General features: G+C 35.7%; 1 protein-coding gene and 1 non-coding gene across 5 annotated transcripts; both read left to right on the top strand.

Moving 5' to 3' along the window:
- Nucleotides 1-4,395: 4,395 nt before the first annotated feature.
- Nucleotides 4,396-20,231, top strand: LOC135214824 (uncharacterized). Of its 4 annotated transcripts, none has more exons than XM_064249208.1 (3): nucleotides 4,396-5,064; nucleotides 14,750-14,922; nucleotides 16,421-20,231. In XM_064249208.1, the coding sequence occupies exon 3, from the start codon at nucleotides 16,688-16,690 to the stop codon at nucleotides 18,395-18,397; it is 1,710 nt and encodes a 569-aa protein (XP_064105278.1). In that variant the 5' UTR covers nucleotides 4,396-5,064; nucleotides 14,750-14,922; nucleotides 16,421-16,687; the 3' UTR covers nucleotides 18,398-20,231. The 4 variants fall into 4 exon arrangements, with proteins under 4 accessions (XP_064105278.1, XP_064105277.1, XP_064105276.1 ...); XM_064249207.1 differs by having other exon boundaries at nucleotides 4,396-5,086; XM_064249206.1 differs by lacking the exon at nucleotides 4,396-5,064 and adding an exon at nucleotides 13,563-13,652.
- Trnai-uau (transfer RNA isoleucine (anticodon UAU)) lies at nucleotides 4,444-4,533 on the top strand. The gene is given in 2 exon segments: nucleotides 4,444-4,481; nucleotides 4,498-4,533. It is a non-coding gene; the product is annotated as a tRNA-Ile (tRNA).
- Nucleotides 20,232-21,006: the final 775 nt, after the last annotated feature.

Here is a 21,006-nt window from a genome sequence, read left to right as displayed (position 1 = left end):
CGCATAAGCAATATGAAACAAATATAATTAAATAATAAGTAAAAAAACTAGAATTAACCAACATATCAACACACAAGCTGAAAATGACGAAAGTATTTAAGGTGAAAGTAAGAATATAAAGTAGATGGTAGGCTTTTCAGAGGAAAAGGATAAACTTTCTATGGTCTAGCGAGAAATCGTTCTCTCTCTCTCTCTCTCTCTCTCTCTCTCTCTCTCTCTCTCTCTCTCTCTCTCTCGCTTGTCTTGTGCAACGATTATAATAATGATCCGACTTTCATCCGTTAATTGACTTTCTCCGACTTTCTTTAACGGTGATTTATGCCTTCAAAGGGTAACGGTCTTGAGACTCCAGCAGTTTTCTGTTTTCTCTTTTGTTGTAGAGTTCTATTATTGTTGTTATTGTTGTTATTGTTTACCTCTATTTCTATTATGAAAACGGAACGAATCTTCTTGGTGAAATGCACTCCAAATAACACCTCCTTGTTTACCTCATTCTGAATGTCTTGCTGTTTGAGTGAATTTCTAGAGATGGCCTGATATCTATGCTCTCTCTCTCTCTCTCTCCTCTCTCTCTCTCTCTCTCTCTCTCTCTCTCGTCACGCATACGGCTCACTTTGATAAGGGTTCTAAAGATTAATCTTTCAAACATTTGTCCTTTATAGATTTCTTTTCATTCCTAGAGCTTCGATTGTTAGAAGACAACATACTTACTAAAGAGTCGTGACTCATTACCAAATTAAATGGACCAGTCGAATTAAAAGAATAATTAAGAATATAAAATTTCATAATACATTTACTATATCTATATATATATAATATTATAATATAATATATATATATATATTATATATATATATTTTATGTGTGATTTTTATTGAAATTTTGTATATTATTTTTATTTGGAAATTATTACATACTTTAATTATAAGTAATTACATTTTCCTGTTTTATTCAGATGGGCTTTCATTTGGAGATCCCACAGGTTCCTCACATGTTGCAAAGTCCCAGCAATCTCGTCTTCTCATAACTTGTGAAGAAAATCAAGTCTTACAAATTTTTCTATTTGTAATTTTCCATCGCAAAAAAACCTGTTGCAATTAAGAAGTGTCGGAGAATGACGAAAAAGAATTATAAAAATAAATCCGGAAAGATTTAATGAGAGAGAGAGAGAGAGAGAGAGAGAGAGAGAGAGAGAGAGAGAGAGAGAGAGAGAGTTGGAAAAGTAAACGATACGTCTTCCCTCGTTACCATTATCTGAAATCTTTCCGGTGGTTGTGTAAGAGAGATGGGGAAGCCTGCCCAGTCTCTTAATGACTTTAACGGAAATTAAAGACAGATATGACATGAATGGTAACAGGCCGTTTTGTTCAGGCAATTAGAGAAATGTTAACTGCTACAGAACCTATATTCAAGATTATCGTACTGCGCTCTATCGTCAGAAGATCGGCCAGTGATGTAAATATGGAGACAATATCAATAATAATAATTTCAGCTTAACACCATATACAAATACAGTGCAAAAATACAATTAGAGATGAAAGAAAGATCAAACAGTTATACTCAAACAGGGTGAATAATAATAATAATAATAATAATAATAATAATAATAATGATAATAATAATAATAATAATAATAATAATAATAATAATAATAATAACGTAAGTCAGACTAACAATGCGACAAGCTTCATTAAAAAAAGGACAAAAAGTTGACCAATGTGTTTATTTGATGATGGTTTATATTTTCTTTAAGTATCTAGTCCTTCAGGACAATGGGAACCAAGGATTAAATTACATTTCATTATTCTTAATATTAAGAGATTAGGAATTATTCAGTAAAACTGAATTTGAAAAATCCAATATTCTCATATAATCCGAGAGAATGATCATAGGCCTTGAAAAATTTGAAAGGAAGAGTAACAGATCCATCCCATTAAATCAAGAATTATTTGCTTTCCTTGTTTTTGCTTACTGCAATTACACTTTCCATAAGTTCTTGATTCAGTTCATAGAAAGGTTTACTTGTAATGAATATACTTTAAAAGACGGTATGCAACATATGCATGACTTAAAGAATAAACAGTTAAGCAGTGATCCCTGCATGGTCAGTTACGTTTTACAATCCCTTTACATTAATACACAAATGGAGGAGACAATTAACTTAATATTTGAACATGCCAATGAGGAGAATATGGTAAGGCATATAGTAAAAGAAACTCGTTAATAATATGGCTTGGTGTTATACAGACATCACCAACCATCTTTCTGGTAAAAGGTTTTCTTTTCTCGGTTGTACTACGACAGTTCTTCCTGGCGTGTTTACATCACTAGATCTCCTTTCATATGTCCATGAATGAATGAATGAACGCAAGGTTATACAGGTACTATCGAAAGTTAGAATGGTCAGGGTGCTTCATTCATAGCTTCATATAAGCGACCTTACGCGTAAACTTTGTTTGAATACAAGGTAAAATAAGGCACGGTGGGAAAATTCACTCTTTCAACTCGTAGCCCTGTCATCGTAAAAGTGGGTTCTATTGATTCATTTCTCTCTCTCTCTCTCTCTCTCTCTCTCTCTCTCTCTCTCTCTCTCTCTCTCTCTCTCTCAGTGTGCGCGCGCTTGTATGTTTTTTTTTCCTGATATACATAGAGTTTTTTTATTTAAACTTAAATAGTTAGAAATACAGGCTAATATTTCTTAAACTTTGATCTGATATTTTTATATCTCACACACGGAAAAATTGCACTGTGATTATTTGATCAATGTTTCTCTACAAGTTAGGTAAATTCACGTGTAAATAACTTTTTGAATTACTTTGCAATTGCCGATTACCAAAACATCTTTGGGCATATAAATTCACGATTTTGTGAAGTGTCAACGCAGGTTAATACCTTAAATATTAACACCTTGAATACAGTGCGTTTGTTTACTCATGCATGCCGTTGTTTGCGGACTAGTCTGAAATGTCAAACGAGCAGTGTACTTACTGTCTCGCACTCAAAAGCTTCGAAAACCTCTAAGACTAAACGGAGACGAACTGCCTTTTATATGTGCCTAATGTATATTCAAATAAATTTTCAAGTTCATATTAAATCTATTGTGTAACCCATGCAGTTGCCTCACTCTCAATGCAGATGTGAGTGGGAAAAATAAAATAAAGCTGATTCGTATCATTGTTGAATAACAGGAAAGAGCGTGGCGCTTCGAAGCATCAGCTTCTTTTGAAGGTCAAAATCAGAATTCGAACGTGATTCTCGTCCCTTGGAAGAGATCGGAAGTATACCGTAATCCGTAATAACGGGTATATATCTCGGTAGTGTGAAATCCTCTCTAATAGTCGTCTGTCGCGATTGAGTCTTATGGCAAGAAGTTCATACAGGACGGAATTAGAAGTTTAGGGTCTGTAAGCGATTTGACACTCGTTCGAATGGCCAAAACCAACGAGGTAGAGCGCGATATGAGCCATGAGTACCCCCAACGAGGTAATCCTCATTGCATCAGGATACAATCATTCACAGACTCTTCGTAAGTAGTATCTGAGAGTCTGTGTGTGTGTTTTACAGACTCTTCGTAAGTAATCTCTCTCTCTCTCTCTCTCTGTTTTTCTTATCAAACCAACTTAAGTTTTTTTATGACATTTACTGATCTTCCAAGGAAAGAGGGCTTAAATGTCACGGGATGAATTCTGGCCGAAAACTTAGTAGCTGCTTGGAAGGACGACTGAACGATACATTTCTGGGACAATAAAGAACGAATCGAAAAAAAATGCCTCCTCTTCATGTCTTAGTAACTGTAAGCAGCTTGTTCAACCAAAATTGATTCATGACAACTTTCTGTTTGGCAGTGAAATGTACAATCACGAATTAAAGATGTAAAAAAAATGAAAATCGCAAGTTTAAGTTTTGTATTCAATTTCCCAAACAACGACTCATAACTATGACATTTGAGAGAGAGAGAGAGAGAGAGAGAGAGAGAGAGAGAGAGAGAGAGAGAGAGAGAGAGAGAGAGAGAGAGAGAGAGAGAGAGAGAGAGAGAGAGCCATAAACAAAAATGAAGTATAGTTTTGATGAGACTTTGAAAACATCTTAATGGAAAGATTTGATCCTAGTAACACATTTATGACGGAGAAAGATATAAATATCCGAAAAAAATAACGATCGTAAATTTAAAACACATGAGCGAGCATCAGCAAAGTCGAAATAATTGTTCTTATTCAGACGTTAATGAAAACTAGAGAGAGAAAGAGAGAGAGAGAGAATTTACGATTACAAACAGGGCACGAAAAGGACTTCTGCGTGGACAGTGAGAGAGAGAGAGCTCTAGGAAAGGCGTGTTTCTGCTGCCCGCCTCACGGCGGGAGTGAGCGAGGGCTGTTGCTAGCGGACAAGGAAAGGGACCTGCAACCAAGACTATGGATGCTGGAGCATCGCGTCGCTCCCATGGTCCCAGTGGCGCAATCGGTTAGCGCGCGGTACTTATACGACAGTGTCTGAGCCATGCCGAGGTTGTGAGTTCGAGCCTCACCTGGGACAGTCGATTTTATCCTCACAGTAGAAAGCTATCCTCAACAGGAATTTCCTCATTAACGCCCGAGTTCCAGAGGATCGTGATATCACGCTGTTACTACTCTGCGATGCTGCGAACTTGCTCTGTGATCTGCTGGGCGTCACGACGTCGGCACCAGAAAATTGGTGATCGTTTTCACGACTCATCTGGAGTCGGGTGTGAATGAATTTGTTTTCAAGGAAAAATCGCTGGTTCATTTTAAGGAGGCTATCGTTCAGCGCAGAATAATTGACAATGTCTATTGAAAAAAAATCATCTACGTGTTTCTAAGTAAATTTGGAAAAAGAAAACTTTAGTTCAATTGATTATACAGTTATCCGCTATCAACCTAAATCTGACCATTCCTATATTACATCAGCGGAAAAGTGGGATTGAATGTATCGGACGAAGATGTTCATGAAGTAATGAAGGTGATAATTACGTAGATAAAACAAACAAGAAAAGATACTTCGAAGAGACGATGTTTAACTGGCGTGACAGGAAAGAAAGCACAAGTGGTAAAGGAAATAATTAATCAAGGTGTGCGTAAATTCCGTACACTGGTTATGTGCATGCATCCTCATTACGATTTACACGCATCATCAGCATTATCATCATCATCATTGCCATTTCAATCATCACGGTATGTTAGCTATCAATTTTCTGTCATACTCATACTTTAACCGGTGAATTATGGATGATCCCACCAGGCAGAACACGTCGACAGCACTGGAAGTTTCACACGTGTATACAAAAGGCTCTTCATCGCTTAGTTGTATCCTAACACGCAATGTGCATTCTCCTTAATCTTTTACATACCCTCTGGCTTCTTGGATGATGAGGAGCTTTCTTTCCAATATTATAAATACCAACACAAGCACACACACACACACACATATATATATAATATATATATATATATATATATATATATATATATATACACATATATATCAAATCATATATGTATGTATGTAATGTAAAAAAGTTATGTATTTATACATACATATATATATATATAATATATATATATAATAATATATATCATACCAACACAATCACACAACACACACACACTATATATATATATAGTCTCATATATATATATATATATATATATAATATATAACACATAGATATCAATCATATATTTACATGTATTATTTTATGTATTTATCAGACATTTATATATATAATGATATATATAATATATATTATAATATGTAATATATATCTAGTAATATCTATGTAATCTGAAAAGTAGATAGACAAAATACATAATAAATATTTACAAATGAAGCATTAAGCTTGTAATTGAAAATTTTTAGGAATAAAATTAAAATGGATGATATGCAGACTCTAGACAGCAGAGCCAAAGAACAAGTTTCAATTAACTTTTGACTCGTATGTCCGTCCCTGTTCTTCTGAAAAAGAAGAGAGGCTTCGGAGATAAAAGACATATTACATTCGACATAGACTATTATTAGAACTTGGGGCGTGGAAATTGCCAGAGAAAGAAATGAAATAAAGGAAAAATAAACTGCAAGTATCGTGCTCAAAAATGAGATAAAAAAAGATAAGCTAGAAGTGGCGAGCGACGTGGGAAGACGTATTTTAACAACGATGTCATTCAGCAGTACGTAGGCATGGAAACTACTCCTTAGAAAGCCGGCTCTGCATTTAGTGTTCATAGAGCGAAAACAAACGGATGAAACCTATTTCTAAGCCGAGAGCTGTCATAAAAAAGGGAAAACATGAATGGTTTTCAGGGCCTCAAAGCTTACGTAATGACGCGCTATAAAACTGGCGGTAGAATCAGTTTTTATGATTTCCCTCGCAATAAACCATGTTTTGGATAAATTAAACAACCGAAAGCTGAAATAGAACGTAGCAGCTTCAAAATGTCAGAAATTATGTCTCAAAATACTTTAGAGAGAGAGCGAGAGATGCAATTTAACTATCCTGTGATCAGTGAAGAACCATCGTTCCGACAGCACAAAGAAATGAACTTAACACTGAAACATCAACTAATCGAAATTAGTAAAGCTTAGAAAAACACGTGTGGGAAACGCCCCTTTCACTTTGATTCGTTGCCAGAATCAGCCAAGGATTTTAACCAACTAGCTCGTTTTAATATTGTTTGTGAGCTATAAATTTCCATCCCCATCAGGCAACCCTTCCTTAATGTCTCGAGAAATTATTTCTTCTGTAAAACTTGGTGGAAGCATAGTCAATTTGGAGTTAATTTTGCTGAATCTGGGTCGTACTATCTGGCCATTACTTGTCTCATGGTGAAGGGAAAATTCCTGGATAAAAAGAAAAAGACTTAATAATAAAACAAAAATGTAAGTATATATTGCTATGGAGACGATAAACCGACAGAGCAATATTGGCACAATTGCTGTGTACGTGTCTAGGTGTAAAGTTAACGAAAGCTTGCAAGGGTACATGTGCTCACATACACACACATATGTATAACTTATATACAACATACTGAAATCACACATTTATATATATCTTATATATATATATATATATATATATATATATATATATATATATATACATATATATATATATATATGGGTGGGTGTGTGTGTGTGTGTGTGTTAAGGATTACATTGATACAATTACATAGTCTGTAAGAAACTTGATGGTTATATATTCGTACAAATGCGGAGAGAGAGAGAGAGAGAGAGAGGCTGACCTTTATGGTCCAATAAAATTTGGTCTACAGGACGAAGGGTGAAGGGGAGGAGGAAGAAAGGCAACGTTTATAGGAAGGGGTTCATTTTGAGGGATGGGACACCCCACCCCCTCCCCCCACCGGACGGCCAGCAGCAGCAACTAGTTGATGAGTCTCCCGGACAACATCACCATGGTCCATCCATCCTCATTCTGTCTGTCATTAGTTCGACCTTTCTTAATTCCGAAAGCTCATTCATTCTGAGGAATTCGCAGCTCAATGGAAGCCGAGTCCAGTCTAGAGTATGTTGTGCCTATACGTATAGTACACGTGATACAGTGATTTCTTATATTTCGTCAAAATCCATGAAGCTTATAAGGTTAGTTTCATAATTATCACCTCACATTTTGACTCATGAAGGAATTCATGAAAAGTGCTCCTGATTATACGTCGGCAATTATCATATCGTCTTTTGTTTACCTTTGGATATTTCTGCTGGCATTCTTTATGAGGCTGAAACAGGTGGGAGATCTACCCGGTGCCTTTACTCAATTCAAGTTTGATAGAAGCAAAAAAAAAAAAAAAAAAAAAAAAAAAAAGACAAAGGGGCAAAGGGGGAAAAAGGGAGTTATGTTCAACCACAAGGGAAATCTTAGACCTTTAGCCCGTTGAAGGAGGGAAAGCTCAAAATCGGCAACAGGGAACATCTGGATAAAAGTTCTTGGTGTTGTCATGAAAAGGAAGAACCAGTTTACTAACTGTGCAATCCTGAGATGACTTATTTTATTAGGAGAAATGTAAGAAATGGTGGCCTAAAAGGTGTCACAAGGCCTCCTGTCTAGAGGATCAACTCTCTCCCTAAGCTCTAACGAACATTAAGTGAAATGATATATGTAAAGTTGTGTCAAGAGAAAGCAATAAAGCCGACTTGATCCGTCTGTCAGGCAGATTCCCTTAGGATCAGTTCTGTCAAGAAGGGAACCAATGATGTATCATCCTTGAATGTGCGTACGTATGTATGTATGTATTACAGAGTTGATGAAGAAGTACCAATGTCAATTGGGAAAAAAATTCATAATGCTTTTGAATTTTAGAACAAAATGTTATAAAATCAAACCCGCTAAGTAACACCACAGCTCACCAACACAAGTCACTTTTGTATTTAATTAAAATTCAAAATCGCTTAAAAATCCTAACACCTGATCATACCAAAACTAATACATAGGAACTCGTGCATTTTGAACTGTGTACCTGTAACTCAAAGAAAATTTGCGGGAACTTCAATACTAAAAGCCTTTGCTTTTTAGAGATTTTAATTTTTCATGCTAAAGTTAGATTACAAGGTACATTAAAGACATGAATAACTAATGGACCCCATCGTAAATAATCATCAGTGCCACTTTATGAAGTAGTGCACATTCTCAATCAAAATGCGCAACAGTCGACTATTTGAAACGTGAAGTCTTATAGTGTCTCAAAAACTTATATACTATTACGCTCTCATACAAGTTTACTTTATAAGGTAGAGGTGTACTTTCGAAGCTGGAAAGAGAGAGAGAGAATCAGTGTTTGGTCAAAATCTGTACCCCATATTAACATCACAAAAGCTTCGACGAGGTAATCCTTAACCCAACCAAGTAAGGTGGAACATGGTCTAGTCTCTAAAGAACACACGGCGACGGATAACTACATCAGATATTATATCCTTCAGTGTGGGAGAGGAAACTTTTGCACGCGCTTATAAGTTCTTCCCCAGACATTCTGCTATGGTCGGAAAGTAACAATGGCACCTGAACTTTCTCAGGCGATTCTAGTTTGATTTTAAGATACTTGTTCCTTGTAACCTTATGCATCTTTCAGTACCTTGATTACGGTTTAAGACTGTTACTATTTTTGTATAACATTTTATTTTTCTTCTACTGATTTCTTTGAATACTTCATGCAGTTTACTTGAACTTGCATTTCCTTTTACGTTTTCTATGGCTTTTTATTTATTTCAAACTAGTGAGTCACTATGGTTACTCTGGAAACTTAATAGAATACTTCTTTCTTTCACAGTCCAATGCTGATGTCAATCCTGATCTTCAATAAACAGAAAACTCAAACAAGGATGCAAAATGGAAGCAGCTCAACATAATTATATCTAAAGACGAATCGGTGGATGGAGCAACCAACACGATGTATCAGTGACATGACAGCTGGGTTGGAGAACTAATAAAGTTAATATAAGTCCTCAGTTTTCCCAACTATGGTTACATAATTAAGTCAGATTAGTAATCAGGTGCTGAGATTATCACGTAAAGCTCTAATCGTTAGAAGAATGGCCTGATCGAAGTGGGTTGTCCGTTATCATGGCCATGAAAATAGATATTGCTGTCATTCAGTGTTCCCAAGTGAAGAGCAAAACTCACTGAGTCATCAATTAATACCTGATTATGAGTTGTCACTCGCGATGCGCGACCCAGAAGCCGTTCGTTTGTGCCCACGGCCTGAATCCATCAATCCATCATCCTGTGGCCGGTATGCTTGCCCACACCGACAGTCAATCTAGTCTTTAATCTTTGCGTCCGACACAAGGTCCACTCTTGGTAACCGGGGTCATGCGTTACGAAATCATTTTATACCCGGTGTTTTTTTTTTCTTTCTTTCTTTTTTAGGTGATAATATTAAGTAATTTTGCGATAACAATGTAATAATAAAATAAATTACGTATGTTATGTTGCTCTGCATCTAGTTCAAGATTTGGCGATAGTTACGCGGAGCGTATTTGCCATATACATACATACATACATACATACATACATACATAAATATATATATATGTGTGTGTGTGTGTATGTGTGTGATTAACTGAATCACGAAAGTTTGGAACGTGATAAATCCATAAATAAAGGTATAAGCCACGAAGGAAAAATAAACAACGGAGATTCCGTGAATGTCGAAAGATCTTGCGGAAACTCCGTTGTTTACTTTTCCTTTATGGCTTATACCTTTATACATATATATATATAGTATATAATATATATATTATATATTATGTGTGTGTGTAATCTAACAGTGTTCCATGGATTTTAAAAGGCCCCCAAAAATAATATTTCCACAGCATAGCAATATATTTTGATTAAGAGCTGGGAGCTAACAAGAAACTAAAACAAAGAGAGACTTAACCCTTCCCATCACAGGAAACCGCCATACCCAATACCACCAACATCGTCATGTCACACCTATACTACCTACCCCTTGCAGATGCGCTTGTCACACTAACTGGTCACATTCACCAGTGATCAGGATTACAGGTTTTAGTTCAAATTAATGGCTTTGTTTTGAAAATATTGTTTTTTATGCGGCCTCATGGAGCTTCACAAGCTTCTGCATATATATATATATATATATATAATATATATATATATATATATATCTATATATATATATATATTATTTTCTTACTTATATACTAGGTTTTATATATATTATATATATATATAGATATATGTAGATAAAAAAAAATTTTTTTTTAAAAATATATATATATATTTTATATATATATATATATGGTTATATATAATATATATTATTTTGGATGTCTTATAAAAATTCATAGGACACTGCTAGATTACGTAAAAGGTGTTTAATATATATATATATATATATATATATATATATTATATATATAATATATAATTATGAGTGTGTTATTACTGTTATCATTATTTCACAGAGCTCCTTATATTGTAACTTTCCCTTCTCTAGTTTTATTAGTTTTTATCGTGCAATAATTGTTTTGTTTCATAGAAATTAGAGATCTGGGAATGTTTGCAAAACAAAACAAAAACTAGAGCACCGGTTGTGTCACCTTGTTCCGGTATAAGACGCAATTTCGAGGGAAGATTTCTTACAAAATTACAGGGAATGCGACATAAATGTGATATCAAATTTATAAAAGTATCACCATTTGCAACTGTGCAGGTTGGAATCACATAGACCACGGCAGGTCGATAATTTGACAAGTAGGCCAACGTCAAAATCGCCATTATAAGTGACATTTTCTAGGAGTTAGAAAACACGTGAAAACTACTATACTCTGTTTTTTTCCATCTGTCCATCCGCCCGTGGTGTTTTAGAATGGTAACACTGCGTCTCGGGCTTTAGATAGTTACATTCAGCTCACATTCAACAATTATAATAATATTCTATTTCGAATATTAACGGTGTAATTCGCATACAGTAAATTATTAAAACACTTTTCAGTTACAAATGTACACCCAGATATCCTTTTATTTAACCTAACACTCACACACAGCGTAACTATTTACCGGGACGCAGTGTTACCATACACAAACACCATTGGCGGATGGACAGATGAAAAAAAACAGAGTATAGTCAGTGAGATTCAGCGGTCGGTCTCCACCGATAACCTCGGGGCTCAAGATACTGTTCTTGAAAAAAAGACCGTTCCGGCACATCGAGTTTAAAACTGAGAAGTTAAGCATGGGAGTTAGTAATTTCGGCACATTTAAATCCACGCAGTTGAAAAGCTGTATTGCCGGTATCATAAAGAATCATTTAACCAAATGCTTCGGATTGTATTATACCTCCTTAGCGCATATTATACTTTTTATCGTTTTCGTGTACCAACATAACCAGAAAGTCAGTCAATCAACAGCCGGATTAAAGTGTTTTTTCTTCTAAACCAGCTTAATCCCTAGTCTGGGGTGCTGTTTTGAATGACCCTCCTCCATTTGTTTCTGTCTTGATCGGTTCATTTCATAGTTGGTTTCAACAGTTGTTTTACGGCCGGTTATCCCTCCTGACTCCAACCCTCCTTATGTATCTGGGTCTCGGACCGACACAGTTTGGCTGGCTTGCCCCCTTCCTCCATTGGCTAGGTCACATTATGTTTGCGTTTCTCAATAAAAAAAAAAAAAGTGCATTCCTCACACAGCAAGATCTGACAATTGCCGCATACTTAATCCTTTCCTCATCCACCCTCAGTGTAGCAGAATCATTTTAAACTAATCGTCACGTTACAAAGCTGAGCTCAGTTTGTATGGTGGCTTAACTATATGGAAAGGGCATCTGGTTTTTAATATAAAAACAAAACTACTCACGAAAAGCCCTGTAACTTAATAAATGACATTTGCTATAAAGAAAGATCAGCAATTAAAGGTATTCAAAGAATCACTAATTCTCAATCAAATTATACAAAGTTAATATACGGTTTGGTAAAAGATGAATCAAGATAAAAATCCCCACGAAAGAAACGAAGCCGAACTGACACAACCGAGTTGTTTGATGTCACGTTTTCTATTGCGTTTCTACATCAAAAAATAATTTAATGACCATCTCTGCTGGTTTTTCACATTCTCTGTCATGAAGAGACTTAGGTTAACTTTTAAACCCTTATCTCATGCAAAAATTTTCTGTAAAAAAGATTGCGCATTTTAAGCCTTCCCATGATTATCGTCCATATTCTCTATTTTGTTGACAACCACGCACACGCACACACACTCACACATACCTCACCTGCAAGAGACAATAATACTGATTATGAAATCTTGTCAAGCAGACTGTTTTTGAACGTGAGATTCAAGGTTGACCTCGCCAGTATTCTCTGGTCACCTCTTTGTTTCATACCCGTTCCTTTCGTACCAAGGCATCTCCAGTGCCAGAGCAGCCAGACTAAAAATAACACGTGGGTCGAGAATATATCTTAGAACACTTTCTAAAGGGTTGAACACATTGTTCGCTTACGAATATAAGAATGAACATAATGCACATACCAAACATACGTAACCACTATATATGTGTGTATGTATGTATGTATTCATATATGTGTGTGTATGTGTGCGTTTTCGGTGGGATTATTTATGAGTATCATGAATATCCCTTCATTCATACACCATGTGATTTACATTTTTCTTCAGCGTTTTCTAAGAACTTTTTCATATCCGTCACAACGAATGTTTTGCATTATAACTATATATATATATATATATATATATATATATATATATATATATATATATATATATATATATACATATATATAACTATAATATTACATATTAGGAATATAACATATCAAAATTACATTTGTTTTCTTACCAGCCCCAAGCCACCCACCCCACCCCAACCCACTTTCCATGGCGTCGGTCTTGACCCTGAACCACTTGTAAAATTCCCCCACAATGCGGAATATCCCGGAGAAACGCCGGAGCAAAGAAAAACTATACGATCGATAAAAATTGGGCCAAGAGCATTTTCGCACATGATCCCAGGACGACTGCCAAGTAGCCGAACCCTGGCCGTAGCTCAAGGTATATAGAATATATACCTTGGCCGTAGCATTCGCGATGTACGAGCTCGTGCCCCAGCAGTACCTTTTCCTCCCTTGCGTTTCGAACGTCGGCTTCCCCGCAGGTCGTACAGTCGCTGAGTCAACCAAGCAGGCGTTGACTGTAGCTTAGGCTTATTAAAGTAATCTTCGAGTTATGATTTAATTCAGTTAGTGACGCGCTTACAGTGCCTGTGAAAAGTGAGACACTTCTGTCATCTGAAAATACCTGTTACTGAAGAACTCGCTTCAGCACCGATACGTCAGGAATGATCATCCTTAAAACAATTGGCGTTGAAATATTGTCCCTTTTAATGAGTTTATTGCTACATGAAACTCAGACTGTTATATTGCACACCTTTCCATTTAAATGCGTTTTTATTGGTTTCTACCTTCAAGTGAAATCTTCTCCATCGCTACCCATAAACTAAAGGGTCGGTTGCCTTGAGGTGTCTTCTCCAAAATGTTTCTAACGGAAGCATCTTCCTGCGCTCGTTCACTTTATTACGGCATCCAAACAAGATACTTCACATCATATATATCTGACTTCATTGACGGAAGAAATATATATCCAGTGAAAACGTAAATGAATAAAAATTCAGCCAAAAACTTGCATCGATGAATGAAAATTGGTCATAGTACTGTTGCTTTTTAGCCGTTAAACCGTAGTTATTAGCTTTGTACTTTTGTGGCAGTCCATCTCGGAGTATGGAACGGACTAATTTTCGTAAAAGCACTAATCTATTTTTTTTTTTTTTTTGTGATGGCCTTATCTGAAAGAAAATCGTGGTAGTGACAGCTATAGTGAAAAATGTTGGAAACTATTTACTTAATCAAAAACTTTGTTATTTTGTTTTGCTATTTCTTCATGCGCAATTTGCCACTTCCTTTTGTTACTGCGGCAGCCATAAGTTTAACTTAAACTGTGTTTCAGTAAAATAATAATTTTAAAGAACTGTCTAATGAAAACAGAATTTTACACGAAAATTTGTGCATTCATAAATAGACACTATATGTATTTTACTGACATTGACATTAGTGGTCATATTATAAACCTGTCACATAAAAAATGTGATAAGAATAAATTTTACTTGTTTCTGTAATAAAAAAAGACAAGTAAAAAAAATACAAAGAGAAACCCGTTACCGAAATCGTAACGATGTGTTCTATCTTTATTTTACAGATCTTTATTGACAAAAGCACAACGTGTCATAGCGCACCGAGACCTGCAGTGATCAGTGTAACAAGTCAAGAAGTAAATATTCCATTTCGGAAGATAAGCAATCACTCGTGTGTGGTTGGGGACCCTGCTATGTGATACTGGTAGCATTATTTTCTCCTTGATTCAGTACAAAGGTAAGTTCTGGCTACTGGGATGAATGTCAAGTAATTAAAAAGGGTGACCAAATACAGATATAGCAATGACTACTTACAGTGAATTAGCCACACCTATTCAGTGCTTAAACTGTATGCCGTCATTCAACTAACTTACAGAAGATACGTAGGTTAATCTTGTATCGTGCGTCATTCATACTTTTATTTGGACTCATCAAATATTCTCCACGAGGAGGAAAACGATTAGAGGAAAAAAATACAGACATACGTACATACATTTATATATATATATATATATATATATATATATATATATATATATATATATATATATATATATATATCATAAAAAGAATGCCTGCCGTGTTGCTAAAATACTTGATGAAAAATGGTTTGCTAATGCTCTGTTATTTTGATAACATGACGCAGTGACTTCACTGACGCCACAATCTGTGCAACTTGCATCTTTTAATATGTATGTATGTATATATGTACTATGTGTGTACGTATGTATGTATGTATTCCAAACTTCCATTGTTTCACTATAGCACTTTTCTTGCGAACGAGCATAATCCCGATCTTAAAAGTAATCGCGAGTATGATGACAATCCACTTCACATGCATAGTACAATAAGTTAAGCGGACTCCGAGGGTTGTAAACAGATACTACCTCAGCCAAATCTACATCAGCTTGTTTGTTACTAAAACCTCTGGCTCAACTTGAAATTCTTCTACAAGGTCATACGCGCTGCCAACTGCAATTTCATTGCTCGTGACATGTTGGTCTGTAATGTTAGCAAAACCACGCTTCATTGACTAGTTTGATTTACACATGCTTATCTGTTCATTTATTTAGACATGGTTATCTATTTATATATCTATATGTTTACACACACACACACACACACCACACACACACACACACACATATATATATATATTATATATATATATATATATATATATATATATATATATATATATATATATATATATAATAATATATATTTGATATATTGATATATGTTTATCGATTTATTTATTTCCTTGTTGATTTATTAAAGGATAGCTGCTCATTATTTTAACCAATAACCTGTTTTTGTACGTTAAACAAACGTATTTCTTTAATATTCGCAAAAAATACGTATGAATTATTTTCGTTTTATCATTTATGCCCTTCAGTTTTAAATCACGCAAATCAATTTCAGTCAGACTAAAAATTAGCAGTTTACTACTGATATTCGTATACCGTTTGAAACATGCTCAATTTTGGCAGTAACTTGCATATACCTACAGATTAAGGATATCAGTTCAATTTTATCCCATTCACATTCTTATTGACTGGAGGGTTCCTAAGGACAAGCAAAGCAATATGCCCAATGGGGTGTGTTACTTGAGACTTGTAGGAAACATAGCCAGATCTGTTTGTAATTTATTGTCCTGTTCTCTGGATAATAAAACAATTATTTATTTAAGTATAATGACAGCTTCAGTTCACTAAATTGTTCTTCTTTTGCAGATTCTCACCGAATCAACGCTTTGAGGTTGAACTGATCTGTAACATCAAGTAACTTAGCTGAGGATTCACTACCCAGCTGGCTGGCAGTTCCCAGGCGTTAGCTGGTAACGCAGTTGTAGTTTTTTTTTTTTTTTTTTTTTTTTTATCCGTCTATTTAAATAATCTTTCCTCTTTGCTAACATGATTTACTCTCTCTTGTAAAGTATACATTTCGAGCAAGTTTATGCTTAACAAAAAATATATAGCTAAATAAGATATTGTCAAGTGATGAAAATGCAGTTGACAGAACACAACTCACATGAAAATGATAGAGATATTAGTGGAACCACAGGTTACAGTGAAAGCGAAGACAACTGCAAGATTGATATTGACTTAAATAATGTACCGCGCAGACTTAAAACGCCAAAATTACAATCTACTGTGGAAGCTACCAGTGAGATTCTGGAAGAACTTAAAAGAGCCACGGTAACAAACGGAATGATTCCTAATGGTTACCCAAGCATAAATGAGGTATATTCAGGGCTGTTTATTGGCAATCAGTATGCTGCTTTTGACAAAGCATTGCTTAAGGACTCTGGTATCACCCATGTGCTCAATGTTGCTCAGGGTAAAAATCCTGACTGTGTAGACTCAAATGAGCTTTATTATGAAGATGTTGATATAATTTTCCAAGGAATAAGGTTAACGGATTCACCCCGTGTCAGAATATACCAGTTTTTCAGGCCTGCTATTACTTTCATTCATCAGGCATTAGCTGTTGGAGGTAAGGTTTTAGTCCATTCCAAGCAAGGTCTCTCCAGGGCACCCACTTTAGCATGTAGCTATTTGGTCATTAAGAAACACCTGACAGTCATGGCGTCTCTCCTTCATATAAGCAAATTTAGGACTGTGATGCCAAACAGGGGTTTTGTAAGTCAACTGTTGGAACTGGAATGGAGGCGATCTTCATTCCTGAACGGAAACTGTCAAATTGCAGGAATAGACGAGAGCCGTGGAGGTCCTGAATATAAAGATGTTGAAGTGAAAAGCTCCCAAGACATTCAGCCTTTTGGAAAAAATGAACTGGAAAGGTTTAAAGACGGAAGCAAAAGTGATATTCAAAGAAAAATGTACATTGAAGGACAAATCATAAATGGAACAAAGGAATTTATGGAAAATGGATACAACGTAAGTGAGGGATCGACAGCTTCTACTTTCTGTAAAACAGAAAAGAAGAGTTCAGATATGCCTGAAAATGGAAACTACTGTGAAAAAGACTCTGAAAATGACAAAAATATTCCTAATTCTAAACAATGTCATGCATTCCATAGCACAACAAGAGATGTATTAGCCGCCATTAGAGAAATCCCTGTATCACAAAAAATGTTAGATCGAGTAACGTCAACTGAGCCAAGTATAGATGAAGTTTATCCTGGCCTGTATATTGGCAATCAACATGCAGCTCTAAATAAAGCCTTTCTTAAGGAGGCTGGTATTACGCATATTTTGAATGCTGCTCAGGGTGAAGGAATTGATTTCACGGAGACTAATGATGACTTTTATAAAGACCTTGATATTAGTTTCTTAGGCATAAAGATACCTGATTCTCCATACGTCAGAATTGCTCACATTTTTACAAACACATATTCCTTCATTGAAGGATGCTTGCGCTCTGGAGGGAAACTCCTCATCCATTCTGTGCAAGGCACTTCAAGGGCAACTACCATTGCCTGTAGCTACATTATGGTCAAAGAAAATCGACCAGTAAAAGATTCCTTGATGTCTATAGGCCAAGTTAGGGTTGTGATGCCTAATCGGGGTTTCATTAGCCAATTGTGTGAGCTGGAGTGGAGGAGATGTGAATTACATCAGAAAAAATCACCAAACAGTCATAAAAATGGAATAATTGCAATGAAGGAATTTGTTAAAGTGGTTGAAAAGGAAACTAAAGATCCAGTACGTTCTGGAGAACCAAATGAAAATGAGCAGACTCTCTAAATGATTCTGGAAGCAAAATCCACGAAACAAATACTAAAGTGCCCACAGAACCTCGGTCACCAACAACAGAGGTAACAGAGATTTTAGGTACCCTTCAAGCAAAAGTAATAGAAAGTAACATAAAAAGAACAGTTGTATCTACTACACCAGACATGGAGGAAGTATACCCTGGTCTATACATTGGCAATCAGCATGCTGCTTTAGATAATGCCTATCTCAAACATAGTGGAATAACTCACGTTCTTAATGCTGCCTGTGGCAAAGGTTCAGATTTTGTCAACACAAGTGAACAATATTACCAAGACGTTGGCATTAAGTTCCTTGGTTTGAAGTTACCAGATTCACCTCAAGTCAGAATAGTCCAGTTTTTCAAACCAACATTTCATTTCATCAAAAATGCTTTGGCTAACGGAGAGAAAGTTCTAGTTCATTCAAAACGAGGCATTTCTCGAGCCCCTACATTAGCATGTTGTTATATCATGCTTTCAGAGCACAAATCATGCTTAGATTCTCTTATTTACATGTGTCAATTTAAATCTGTGTTACCTAATAGGGGTTTTATATTCCAGCTCATAGAACTGGAATGGAGAAGGGGATCCATTCTCAACGATTCAGTCAATTCTAATCTTAGCAAAACCAAAACTACCAAAGAGGATATAAGTCAGGGTAACAGATCAATTTCTGAAACATACAAGGATGGAGATGGTTTTAAAACCAAACCACAAGAAGAACAAGAGAATATTACTTATAAGACAAAGAACTTGAATGCAAAATGTGAAAACCAAATTAGTGAGATAAATGCCCTTAAAGATTTGCATGTGACTGACATGGACAGAACTGAGGTAATGCAAGAGAGTATGTCGCCAGAGCTAGGGACTCCCAAGGAGAATATTCCTAGCAATAACATTGTAACATTAAATCCCATTACCTCAATTATTAAGACCACCGAGGTAATGTGTGCTATGAAAGACATGACAGTGACTGACAAGCAGTGCGCCCAAACCTGTATGTGGGAAATCAACATGCTGGTATAAGTATAGATATCTATTTTGAAGATGTGGGTATAACTCTTGCACGGCACAGTACATGCTGTAACTCAGGGAAACGAATGTGATATCGCGGATACACATATTACATCTGCGCCAAAACGTGGGTATTCGTTTTATAGGTTAACCGTTTCCCCACGCGGCCTGATGGTTCTATTCTTGTAAAGGAGGTTACAGTTCCTTGAAGTAGCCTTGACCTGTGGAAGCATATTAAAAAAAAAAAATAGCTCCTGTGTCCAAGATTGGGGTTGCGGTGTCCAAACAGAGTTCCTTTGCCAGTTGCTCAAGCTAAACCGAGAAGGATAGCCATCCTCACTTTGGTGGAAATTCTTCAGCAGTAGAAATTCTTCAGCAATGAAGAATACAGTTTATCGGAAATGTTTTAAGTTTCACTAAAAGTTCGTACTCTCAAGCTCCTGTGCCCAAAGAAAAAAAATTCATTTAGAGAAGAATGATTTTACGTAACAGCCAGTGCCAAGGGTTCTGTCGTTACCGAGAAATCTCCGAAACTAAATATAAGAAAACTATCCTTTACTTTCAAAGCCACACGCGAATCAGATCAGCGTTCTAACAGAGGAAGTATTTTCAGGTTTGTATATATTGCGTCGTTTGTTATGGTTTTAATTTAGTCTTAATATTACTGTATGTAAGGTCGATTTTTAATACTACGCTATGTATAGGCAAGTTTCATATTCTATATAAGAACTGATATTTTTCTAATCCCGTTTCTTCTGTAAGGAATTTTCTTTACTAAAAGAACATTATATATAGCAATAAATTCTTGACTTCCATGAATAAAATAATATAATGTGTATTTTAGTATTATTGTCCTCTTTTTATCGGTTTATACCTATGGTACGTATATATTACTTAACTTTAATTATATCTTCAATGCAAGACAATCGAACAGTAAAAATATTCCCGCATTATGCATAAATATTATATTTTGAGTTTTATACTGTTAGCTGCTAAACGAGGAAAAAACTCTGATTTACACACAAAGTCTGTCGATTTGCATTTCCCCATTGCTTACACGTAGCTTTCAAAGCAACATACTTCACCAAAACGAAAGTTTGCATCATTGTCCTTACATTCAGCTTTGTAGATTCTTGGGCGTTTTGGCGACATCCGTTGACATAAATTAAATGATCAACGAGTAAGACGAGTAGCAGTCGCTGAGCAAAATGTTAGCTAAATAAAAAAAAAAACCACACACACAACTTAATAGTCTTTCAAAAGACATAAATAAATGTATTCCATGGGTTCATTACATTAATACAGAATATATTGGTAACTATTTACTTTCACTGCTAAAAACAGAAAAGTCAAGAAATGCGTCGATCAAAAAACTTATTCTTTTTGAGATGAGGTTGCTACCCCATACCCTTCTTTACCCTAGTTGCAATCGACCAAAGTCATCTAACTACCAAGTGCATATTCCATGCTTAGGTCAACATAGGTGAGTGAGTTTCAAGCTTGGCCCTTCTTACTGATGAGGTAGTCATTGTAACCATTTACCAGGCTACAAAACCTTCTCAACCTGCATTTCAGAAGTTATGATTT

Source organism: Macrobrachium nipponense, chromosome 46, assembly GCF_015104395.2.
Source record: "Macrobrachium nipponense isolate FS-2020 chromosome 46, ASM1510439v2, whole genome shotgun sequence".
Classification (NCBI taxonomy): Eukaryota; Metazoa; Arthropoda; class Malacostraca; order Decapoda; family Palaemonidae; genus Macrobrachium; species Macrobrachium nipponense.
The sequence above is the reverse complement of the archived record's forward strand: the minus strand, read 5'-3'. Positions and strand labels throughout refer to the sequence as shown.

Excerpts from the sequence above, each read along its gene's own strand:
- LOC135214824 (XM_064249208.1), top strand. The coding sequence starts at position 16,688 with ATGAAAATGCAGTTGACAGAACACAACTCACATGAAAATGATAGAGAT.